Source organism: Dama dama, chromosome 25, assembly GCF_033118175.1.
Source record: "Dama dama isolate Ldn47 chromosome 25, ASM3311817v1, whole genome shotgun sequence".
NCBI classification, from domain to species: Eukaryota; Metazoa; Chordata; class Mammalia; order Artiodactyla; family Cervidae; genus Dama; species Dama dama.
The window spans coordinates 36828202-36840364 of NC_083705.1; the positions used below are offsets into that span (position 1 = coordinate 36828202).

The window sequence follows — 12163 nt, forward strand, 5'->3', positions numbered from 1 at the left end:
ATTAACAGTGTTATGTTAGTTTCATATGAACAGAAAAGGAACTCAGCCATACATATACATGTAAGGATAGGATAGTTTTGAACTTCAAATAATTAGTAACAAGAGCAAAAGTGAAATAAGAAATATACTGAAAATAAATGTTCTGGGGGTTGTAAAGAAAAAAACAACAACAGCACAACTAAAATTAATTACCAGAACAGGACTTGAAGGACAGTAGAATGCTGATAGGAAAAGGAACTAGTAGAATGGAAGTAACCATGTCTCCTACATACGTACCTAGACATGATGATGGCAATTAAAAGTAAGGACTATCTTGCTTGAGCTATGAGGTACTTACCATAAAATGTTAAAGAAGAGATAAGAAGGGAGGAGAAAGCTATATTAGGGAGTGCCTTAGTGTTTTTACTTAAATGAGAGGGTCCATGTTGGTTTTTCACCTGTATGTTACATGTTAGATGGTTACTCTGGAACTTGTGGGTAGAATTGATCAGATAACATAGACAGGAGACTTTTTGAGATATTCCAAGCAAGAGCTAGCTTTGCCTCAAGTCGAGACACAAAAGTGGGTATGCAAAAAGGGAGTGGGTAGGAAAGACAATTCTGTAATTCTGTAATAAAATGTACAAGACATAGAAATTGAGTTAAGGGGAAAAGAAACTTTCTGAGCAAAGAGTTGAGAAAAGAAACTCGTGGCCAGGGAGGTGTGAGTCTCATGAGGTCAGTTTTCAGGAACATCTTCATTGCTGTTTTTTTTTTTTTCCAGAGTTTCTTTTTTTTTTTTTTTTTATTAGTTGGAGGCTAATTACTTCACAACATTTCAGTGGGTTTTGTCATACATTGATATGAATCAGCCATAGATTTACACGTATTCCCCATCCCGATCCCCGCTCCCACCTCCCTCTCCACCAGATTCCTCTGGGTCTTCCCATTGCACCAGGCCCGAGCACTTGTCTCATGCATCCCACCTGGGCTGGTGATCTGTTTCACCTTAGATAGTATACATGCTGTTCTTTTGAAACATCCCACCCTCACCTTCTCCCACAGAGTTCAAAAGTCTGTTCTGTATTTCTGTGTCTCTTTTTCTGTTTTGCGTATAGGGTTATCGTTACCATCTTTCTAAATTCCATATATATGTGTTAGTATGCTGTAATGTTCTTTATCTTTCTGGCTTATTTCACTCTGTATAATGGGCTCCAGTTTCATCCATCTCATTAGGACTGATTCAAATGAATTCTTTTTAACGGCTGAGTAATATTCCATGGTGTATATGTACCACAGCTTCCTTATCCATTCATCTGCTGATGGGCATCTAGGTTGCTTCCATGTCCTGGCTATTATAAACAGTGCTGCGATGAACATTGGGGTGCACTTCATTGCTGTTTTTTAAAGCAACTTCTAGAGTGAGTGATAACTATATTTTCCTTGCTATCTAAGGAATGAATCCATGTTAACCAAAGAAGTGTTATATTATGCAAAGTCTACAGAATTGTGTTTATGACTGCAAAGTAGGGTCAATGATACTTTAAAAGGAAACTATAAGGTTTAATCGAGCATCATATTGATATTGAGATATCTAAGGGCTTCAATCCTTACTAAGCACCACTAATAAAAAGCCATGGTGTGGTAAACATTATTGCTATAATAAAGAGTGGATGACACTTTATCCTTTTCATTTCTGTTGACTAAGAAGGGTAGAATATGATTTTCCCTTAAAAAAAAAAAAAGCAGAAATACAAGCATGTTTTTAAAAGTGAGTATTTTTCAAAAGGCTCCTGACTGCTCTCCCAAAATTGGCTTTCTTTTGGTAAACAGGGAAGGTACATGAATACTAAGTATAACTCCAGCGTTGCATGCCACAGCTTGTTATATGCTAGCATCTGTGATTTGCATATAGTACGTAAGAAAAAAACAACATTTGGTTCTATAATAATCTTTATTACAGATAAGAAAATTTAGGGTTAGATAATTTAAGTAACTTCTTTCTGAATTAAACAGTTGGTGAGAATTTCTGGTTGAAGACAGCTGCAGTGGGAATGGTAAAGGTCAAATGGATGAATTCAACTTACATCTACATGTTGGAACCAAACAGCCTTGGTAATTGATTGAATAATGAAATTGAGTAGATTTTTGGCCAGGGGTTACCTAGGCTGGTTTCAACTATCTAGGATGGTTCCAAATGAGGTATAATATTGTACCATTTTCTGGCATAGGGAACATCTGAGGGATGTTTGTGGGAGGGAAGGTGATGAGATTGAGCTTGGGTGTGCTGTTTGACATGACTATGAGATATGCAAGGGGACAGATTTAATTAGACTGTTGATTATAAGGATTAGGAGGCTTAGAAGACAGGAGTAGACTGGAGATAGTCATTTTGTAGTCATCAGTTATGAATTAATCATTAAAGACATGGATGAGTGTATAATATTGCCCAAAGAGCATGTGTAGAATAGAAGATAAAAGGGCTATGTGTGACACCCAAGGGAACAGCAGCCTTTCAAGGAAAAGCAGAGTGGAGCCCCGAGAAGAGATGATAAGTGTCCAGTAGAGTGAAAATCCTCAGGGCACACATGATTTCATTTTAGAGTTCAGTGATGTCACTTTTTTGTGAAACAGCTATTACAGTATTACATGTTATCTATATCTCTCCTCTGTCCTTAGTGTATTTTGCACTTCCATTAGGAGAGGAAAAAAAAAAAAAAAAGAGAAAGGATTTCGTTGTTAATTACCAGTGCATGATGTATAATTGACATGGGTATTTGTATACTTGTTCATAAATCTATAGGTAAGTTTTGACAGAAAGACTGGTGAAATCTTCAAAATGAGAAGCATTAATCTTTTATAAAATTCTGAGGTGAGAGTAGAAACAAGGGCAGAGTGGGACTATTATAGTTCTTTCTTGTACTACTACTTTTAACCCAAGTCACTCATAATTAGTAATGATAATAACTTTGAAAGGTTCATGCAAATGTATGCCTTAAAAAAAATGTAGCCCAAATAATCTAAGTAGGAGAACTAATGTAAAATAAAAATTTCTTGGTTAACAGAAATGTCTGGCATGAAAATTTATATAATTTTTGTAAAAAATAACTGCTTAGAGACTACATCTTCAACCAGAATGCAGTAGCTCATGTTTCTGTAGACTGTCTTACGACCATAGAGTTGTATTAATTGATTTGTTTCTTTACAAGTCTATACTGTAACCAAGTATGGTCTATTACCTAGTCTAACTACAGTGTCAGTAGACTTTAAAGAAATCAAATGAAAGCAATATTAAAATAATCTTTGATGAATTTGTCATATATTAATAATTTTAACTCTATATTAGTACAATATTAACCTGGAATAAACTTCCTAATTTTAACATAATGTGGGATAAGAATGTTTCAAAAGCTAATAATCACAGCTGTGTTGAAAATGAAATCAGAAATTTTAAACAAATAATTGTTTGGAAAAATAGTGGCAATCTATTTAAAGTAGTTGTTCAATTAAGCAGTGATAAAAGTGCAAATTTTAGGTAGGTTCTGATTTCAAACCTAGTGTCTGTTCAAATATTTTTAGCCTCAGAACAAAATTGATAATGTTTTCTCTTTTCAAATTAAGAAGAATACAGCATAAATATTTGGAGTGCTAAGAAGCTGTGGCAGTTCTAGAATTTGTGATTGACCTAATCTGTAGTTATAAATTTGCAGTACCAATAGTTTTTATGTGCCCTATTTATTATTGTTTATTCTACTCTATGATTGAGGATTTTATATATAAAATACTTCAAAGCACCTCCAAAGAGTCTTCTTTAAAGTAGTTCTTTATAATATAGATTTCCCTGTTTTCATCCATATTGTAACTATAAAGGGAGTTTATTTTTACTTCTTTATCAGATAAATGGGGATATGGGTGTTCATGAACTTATTTCTATAGCACTTTATCTCAAATAATTTTTAGAATTCTGTAGTCACACTGCCTTGCTTTAGGAATATATTTATTTTACTTAGATTTAACTTTATGGCCATTGAAAAAGCTATGTTATTTACAAAACAAGCAGTTTGTTCATTTATTTAACTTTGTGCTTGTGCTCAGTTGTGTCTGACTCTGTAACAACTTTTATGGTGGTGGGAGGGAGGACTGATTATTGTCTACATCTTAAAATCTGATTTTTTTTTTTATTTATTGTAGGTTTTATTGGGATTTAATCATGCTTATAATGATGGTTGGAAATCTGGTCATCATACCAGTTGGAATCACATTCTTTACAGAACAGACAACAACACCATGGATTATTTTCAATGTGGCTTCAGATACAGTTTTCCTTTTGGACTTGATCATGAATTTCAGGACTGGGACTGTCAATGAAGACAGTTCTGAAATCATCCTGGACCCTAAAGTGATAAAGATGAATTATTTAAAAAGCTGGTTTGTGGTTGACTTCATCTCATCAATCCCAGTGGATTATATCTTTCTCATTGTAGAAAAAGGAATGGATTCGGAAGTTTACAAGACAGCCAGGGCACTTCGCATTGTGAGGTTTACAAAAATTCTCAGTCTCTTGCGTTTATTACGACTTTCAAGGTTAATTAGATACATACATCAGTGGGAAGAGGTAAGACATATCTTTTCCTTTGTATAAAGTTTCTATATCATGATATTTTAAACTATAGTGGTTTTAAAATGAACAGCTATGCTATGTATAATTAGTTTTATGAAGTTCAAAAAGAAAAAATTCTTTTTTTTTCTTTTTGGTACATAAGTGATACATTTGCAACTTTAAAAGATATGGTCGAAAATTGAATTTGAGCAAAGTGAAAAAGATAGCGATTGTAAAGTAATTGTCTTATGCCAATTCAGTCTTTTCAAAAGCAAATCTACTTTAATCAGCAAACTTTTATCTTAAACAATGCAACTGCTCCTTCACCATGGGAGGCTGTTTTTATCTACTGTGTAATATTAATTTGTTATATCTAACACATCAAGTGCCATCTTTGACAAAATTGTAGGGTCCGATTGCTAGTTTGTGTCATTAGTTCTGTGAAATAATGTGGAATATGTTTCCTCATATTGAAATTTCAGAGAATCATGCTTGAAGAAAAATGATTCTTTTGAGTATTTCCAACTTGTATATATAAAGACATTTTAGTGTAATAATTTTGCTCTTTGTTATTTGTGTTATAGTTATTTATTGTAGATTATCTGTACTAGGTCATTTCATAATACTGAAAAGCAGCATATCCTGAAGGGAAATTATTACATAGAAAACACAAATAATACAGTGAATAAAAACAGTGAATCTGGCCAGTGTTTTGCTGAGTAGGGCATCCATTGTTCTTAGGCAGCAGGTGGAACTTGAAAGGGCTTAGAAACTGGGTGGGACCTGAAAGGGCTTTGGAAACTGGAGTTTCTAAAGATCTGAGTCAAATGTACCATCACCAAGCAAGGGAGGTTAAGTCTCTAATTTCAGAATCTGCATATTAGTTTTTTTATTTTCTTTTCCTTCTAAACACACCTTAAAAATTAATTATAACTTGAACTTTATTGTCTGCATAAAAATAAGGGTCAAAAAGGCCTCCAGAGTTGACTAAACCTACACTAAAGAAAACAACACACTGACCAGGGATTAATTGCCACTTTACTAGCTACAGAAATGCTTTTTAGGATGAATTATATTTTGGAATTTAGGTTTAACAAGTCATAAAATGAAACTTCTATGAACATTAGCTCTGCTTTCTGTGAGACTGTGGCAGTGTTTTGTGTGTGCTTGTTGATGGCATTTTGGTTCCTAGGATTTCAGGAAATGACATGCAGCAATAAAACCCAGTATAAGACACTGCTAAAAGGCATAAAAATAGATCATTCTTAAAATATGGATACAAATTATATTTAAAATCAGATGAAGCTCATTTGAGAAACTGATTCATCTTGTAATGTATCTCTATGTAGCACATTCCATCTAACATGTAATAAATGTTTGGTTCTCAAACATTGTTATGCTAATGTTAATATCAAGGCGAGGTAATTATTGATAAAATAGCTAATATTTATTGATGGCTTATTATATGTCAAGTAATATATTTGATTCTTTACTTGGATTCGTTCATCCAAGCTTCCTAATTTACCCAGATTCACAGAGTAGTAGATGGAACTGGGAGTCTGACCTTGGCAACCTGACTCCAGATCCCAAGCTCTTAATCACAAAACTATATAGCTTCTCACTATAACATATATTCTTTTAGTGATAAATGATTTAATATTATACCATTTTATATGTATAATAAAATATGTGGGAAACTTTTCTTAACTGAGCTTTGTGGTGCAAGCAATATGATTTGAATATTTGCCTCTTGAAACATGGTCATAAAATTATTTTAATGAGTAGCCTGTGAGAAGAAAAGTCACTGATATAAATACCCAGACAATTAAAAATACAGTGGACAATGTGACTATTTTCAGTGTCTTGTAGTTTGAACCCAATTACCCTCGAGAATGGCAGAAGGATGAACAGATGGCATTCTATCAGATAAAATGCCAGGCTACGTGGTCATAGAAGAGCACGCTCCTGAGCACTGTTGTCCTCTGGCTCCTGGCAGCGGTCAGAGGCACTTAGGTGTGTGTAATTCGATGGTGTTTTACAGATGCCATGATAGAATTCAGGAGCATTGGCTCATCGCCATCATCACTGTAAAATGAAATTTAATATGCCATTACAGACATTTGGTAACCAAACCCATTCAGGCTCGAGTTGTGAGTTGGCGTAATCTTACTTATAAATAAATGACATTGATAGTAAATGAACCGTAAGCTCATTTCATGAAGAATGTTTTCTTGATTATATGATACCCCCATATGATATCACATATATCATGGCTATTTAATATCTGTTTGTAATACTGTTAGAGGAAAAAACAGTAGTAATTAACCCCAAATTTATTATGGGTTTATTATTTCATGATTGCAATACCTGCATGATTGAAACCAAAGTCATGAAAAAATGTTAATAGTTCCAAATTAGTATATCTCTACCTCAGTTTTATAAATGCCACCGGGATGTGTTTACAGGTAGAAACACAACAAGTAATCAGGTTTCTCTGTGAGCATTTGGAATAAGAGTGCAGAGGAAGATGTTGGTTCACCCACATGTCTTTGAGTTCTGAGCGTTTTAGTACCAAGCTGGCTCATGCTAAATTCAGCAAATTTGGGGAAGTAATGTGTGAAGTCTGGAAGCTGCCACAGTTCTAAATGAATCATTCCCAAGGAAAGTGGCTGCCTTCTATAGGAAACTGCTTCCATCTTCAATGAAATTTTTTTTCCCCCTGGTCTGAATTAGTTCAACTGAAAAGCAGCAAGAAGTGCCAAAGCCAGATAAATTCAAGAAATATTGTGAATGAAATAGAGAAGTGTCACATTTTAGCCCTTATGTTACTAGCCTGCTAAAGTTGAACATAGTGGCTAATATTGAAGGAAGGGGCTGATTTGGCCAACTAATTTATGAAGCATGGTGTTAGGGAGCATGGGGAGTTGTCTTCCAGAAGCAATGATAAGATCAGTGGCTTTAGGATGCAAAATTAAAGCTCTCTGACACTGTACTGAAACTTTATATGTATGGCCATGTGAGGTGAAGATCTGGGGTGATTGTTTAGATAAATCAGGTCAGAAAATTCCTTTTCCTATAATCTCCAGAAAATGGAATCTCTCTCAGTTTTGTATTTTGACTTAAAAAAAGCATCCCTTTAATTCAGCATTGTTGTTGTTATTGTTGTATTTCAAGTGAAGTCAGTGACCCAGTCCAGAGTGCTGGTTTGCAACCTATCACAGAAAGAACCCATTCTCTGTGGTCCTCCTAAAAGAGACATATGGTGAGGAAATCCTCAGAAATTAAATGGAATGTTATTAACAATTTTGACAATCACCAGCCACTGAAGAGATAAAGGGTAGATTAAGAGCTTAGTAAATAGGAGATTATTTGGTTAGAAAAGGTGAAGAGTTCCAGGAAACTTGAATGTTACAGCTGCTGATCCCTGTTGTTTTATCAAAAGCAGATGATCCTTGAAATTATTAGATATTTTGGAAACAGTAATTGAAAAGAGAAATATTAGTCTGCAGTGGTTATCTGTTTGTAGGATTCAATGTCAAAGAAAGTAGAAATTCTTCATGGGCAGTATAATACAGGTATGGTAAACACACGAAACTCCTGTAGTAACTATGGCTTTGGAATACATACCTATAATATTTTATTTTTTATTCCTCATTCACTATCCTATCAATCATTTAGGTGTAGATTTTAGACCTATCACAAGCAACATGCCAATTTTGAGGCAAGAAAAGAGGGCTGTGGTTCTGATTTTCATGTATGTCTATAGAAATTTCAGTTGAATAATGTATCTGGAATATTGCAATGCTCTTATAGCAATCAGTATTAGATTTTTATGTTGGCTTAGAGGCAGATATATGTACAAATTATGTTTAACAACAGGACATTAATAAGGAAATGTATTCCACAGGGAGCTAATACAGACTGTGGTTTCTGTCTTTCGTTAATTTTAGCATTCTAATTGGTATAGATTAGAAACTAACTCTTGTTATAAATTGCCTATTTATAATTATACCATGCATGTTATAACCACTTCCATTATTTAGAAAGCACACAGAATTCTAAGACTTGCCATAGGCAAACACCATTGTTTCGATAAGCCTTCCCTCTGCTAGAATCTAGGGAGGCTCCCTGTTTGTGGTATCAGATCTGTGTTTCTTTGCTTGCCTTCAAGGCCCTCGGCGAACCATTTCCCCATCTCACCACTGTCACTTCCTATTTGCACCAAACAGCTCTTTTCTATTTGATTTTTAATTTTATAATGCTTCTGGCAGAGAATGGATTTTTTTTTCCCCTGCATCTGCTAATTTTGCATGTGCCACAGCTCAGGTTTGGAAGGCCTTCCTTTTCCATTCTTCATTTAATGCTCAAACACCTCTGAAAATATTCTACATTGAGGGACTATGCCATAATGGTCAGTACTTTTACTCTGAACAGTTCTACTATCTCTGCTTGCATTTGTTCATGCTCATAGTCTGGTTGTGAATTCTCCTGTATGCATTTCTTTTCTTTACCTGGGCATAAACGTCTGTAGGGAACATCAGTGTCAACTTTTTGCCTTTGAATCTCCTTGTACCGTGGTCCAGAGTTCTAAACACAATCGGTTGTCCAGGCATACCTCTCCGCTGAAGACATGGTAGTCCTCCATGGTCTAAATCCATTAAATAATTGCAAAGGAAAATTAATTCTTCCCTCCCAAGCATATACTGAGTGCTTCTATGTGCAGATGCTACACATGAGAATACAAAGCATACCCCAGCTTTGTAGGAAAAAGAGACATGTGAGAAAATAATCACAGATGGTGTGGTAAGTGATGGCATAAAAGAGGGAGTGAACAATTAGAGCTTATTTTTTTGCAGAAGAAAGCTTCAGGGATACTCAAAACTGAGTTTTGAAGCTGGAGCCTGGATTACCAAGATGAGAAACATGGGACAGAGGAGCGCAGTCAGTGAGACATGAAACCCAAGCAGTCAGCACAGTTCTGCCTCTCCAGAGCCTGGGCTGCAAAGGCAGTGAGTTTGGAGGTATAGGCAGGAATTTGGGCTGAGGACTGACTCAACCAGTAAGGTGTCACTGAGGCTTTAGAGGCAGGGAGTTTGCATTTTGAAATGCTGCAGAGTGAAGAGGATTGGAGACAACTGAGGATAGAACTAATAATATCAGTTAAGAGAGAGATTTGTCACACAGTTGCATTTTTTATATATAGCCAGCATCAGGCAGGATGTTTTTTAGATAGCTAAAAGGAGGTTTATCTTTGCCGAGTATTCTTGCCATTGAAATATTTATATCAAATAAAATATGAAAAGACCTTATATGAGTTGTAGTGTTCTACAATTTAAGTATTAATATTTTATATAGTTAATAATCATTAATATAATAATATATTCACAGTATGCTTATATAATTTTATTATTGATACAATTATACTTGAGATTTTTATTTCATACCACCAGAAACATGGTGGTGTAAAATGGATCTTATGCTCAAAATTAGCACTTATGGATGCTTATTCAAATTGTACCTTCTATTTTCTATTTATTCTAGGGAGAAATACTCAAAGTGACTTACTTGTGCCTACAACCTTAAATTCTAATATTTTAATCTTAGGAAATGAGATACATGGAAACTATTTGAAATATTTAAATTGATGTATGCCTATAATATTTACAAATATGAGATTCATTATGTCATCTTTCTCAAATTAGTGCATCAACTAACAAAAATATTATTGTGTTTGTGTGAGTTGCCAAATATTTTTTGCAGGCAGATATTGATTCTGCTGAAGACCACTAGGTGTCCTCTATTGGTTGTTTTACTTCAGGGTTCTATATTTGGAAATAGCAAAACTATCTTCTCTTGAAATTATTCATTTATACTCTCTTAAAATCACCTAATTTCTTGTCTATCTATGTTTAGATAAAGTGTATGGCAGTGGATATTCACATATGTAAAGATGATTTCTCTGTATTTATACTTTCTCCTCAGGTTAAAGAAAGAGTTTGTTTGTTCTCTAAAAATAATTCTTTATTTCAAGAGAATTGTTTTCAACATTACCATATATTTTTTAAGAGGATATTTCAGCAGATCCTCTGGAGTTCTAAAGTACTGTGTGATGAGTTCTGTTTGGATAGGCAGTATTATTAAGTCTAGACAATTAAAAGAAGTTGACGAAGAATGTGTTGGTGTATGTATATGTGTGTATGTTAAGGGTAAGATATATACTTTTATGAATGCTTTTTGGCTAGAACCCTGAAGCTAATATGTATAATACTGATGATTTTGATATGGAACTATCAGTTTAATGCTAAAATATAAGATTAATTTAGAAATGTCCAGGGTCCTATTTTAAGATTAAAATATCAATGCCCCATCATTGCCCAATCTGTGTTCCTGTTTTGCATGTGTTTATATGCTCCCATTGCTATATGTTGATAACTAGACTTGTAACCCAAACTTCCAAATTAGGTATCCCTAAGCTTCAAAATTTACATGACATTGCTATAAAAACATCTCATGAGCTCCTCAAGCTCAGTATGTTCATTTCTGCTTCAGGTCTCCTCCTTCGTTCATTTCTTGTTACTCAATTCAGAACTCCAAGAGGTATCCTTGACTTCTCTGCTTTCAGTCTCCATAGTTAACAGTAACCAAGTTCTACTGGTTCTGCTTCTTGGAATGTGGTCTGAATTCTAATATTCCTTCACTCAGTCCTCTCTGTCACCATCCTAGTCCAAGCCATCATCAGTCATTTCTTATTTGCATTTTCATAGTAGAGTCATTACTAGGTTTAAAAATTCTCTCTTGCTTGTCCTCCAGGGGCCTCAAAAGCGATATTTTTGAAAAGCAAATTTTACCATATCTTCCACTTGCTGAAAATATTTCTATGACATTTCATTATCATAAGGACAAATTCCATAATCAAGGTCCTTTGAAATCTGAATCTTCCCCACGTCAGCCTGGAAAACTACTTTCTCATTAATTTTTAACTAGTCTAAACATATTTATGTTTGTCATATATGCTTTTTTAAGGCCTTTACAAGTGTTGTTCACTTTTTCTAGAACTTTGTTCCTTTGGCCAACCCCAATTCATCCATCACATTTTGTTCCTTTGACTTTGGCTTTGACTTAAGATACCCTAGGGTGGAATTAGTGAATCTCTCAGGTAATGTTAGTTCCATCTGTAATGTGCTGGCATACCCCCGTGCTTTTTGCTTTGTAACATTCTTCACCTTCATAATTTCTCTTAAACTTTGCCTTCCCAACTATTTATTAAACTCCAGAAGGGCAGAAACCATAGACTTCATGTGTTTTTAGCTGCTGGCTTCGTGTCTGGAAAATAATGGGGCACAAGAGTACTTACTAAATGAGTTAAATTATGACCTCAAGGGAATTTCAATTCAGCAAATGTAAACAAACATAAGAAAAACAGTAGAGTGTCTTAAATCTAAAACCGGAGATTTTTATAGTATAGAAGAAAAACAAAACTGACGATGTGCTATGAGAGTGTGATAGAGGGTAGAGGAGAAGCTCTAAATTAAATAGGGCATCCTGATAAAATTGGCCACTTTGAAAACCCAGCTTGAGAGTATA

At 34.6% G+C, this 12163-nt stretch overlaps 1 protein-coding gene across 1 annotated transcript in view; it reads left to right on the top strand.

Annotated features, from left to right (window-relative positions):
• HCN1 (hyperpolarization activated cyclic nucleotide gated potassium channel 1) overlaps nucleotides 1-12163 on the top strand; it is a 436515-nt gene that overhangs the window by 47293 nt on the left and 377059 nt on the right. Inside the window, exon 2 of the mRNA XM_061129721.1 lies at nucleotides 4171-4594. Within this exon, the coding sequence (XP_060985704.1) occupies nucleotides 4171-4594 (424 nt within the window). The remainder of the gene's footprint in view (nucleotides 1-4170; nucleotides 4595-12163) is intronic.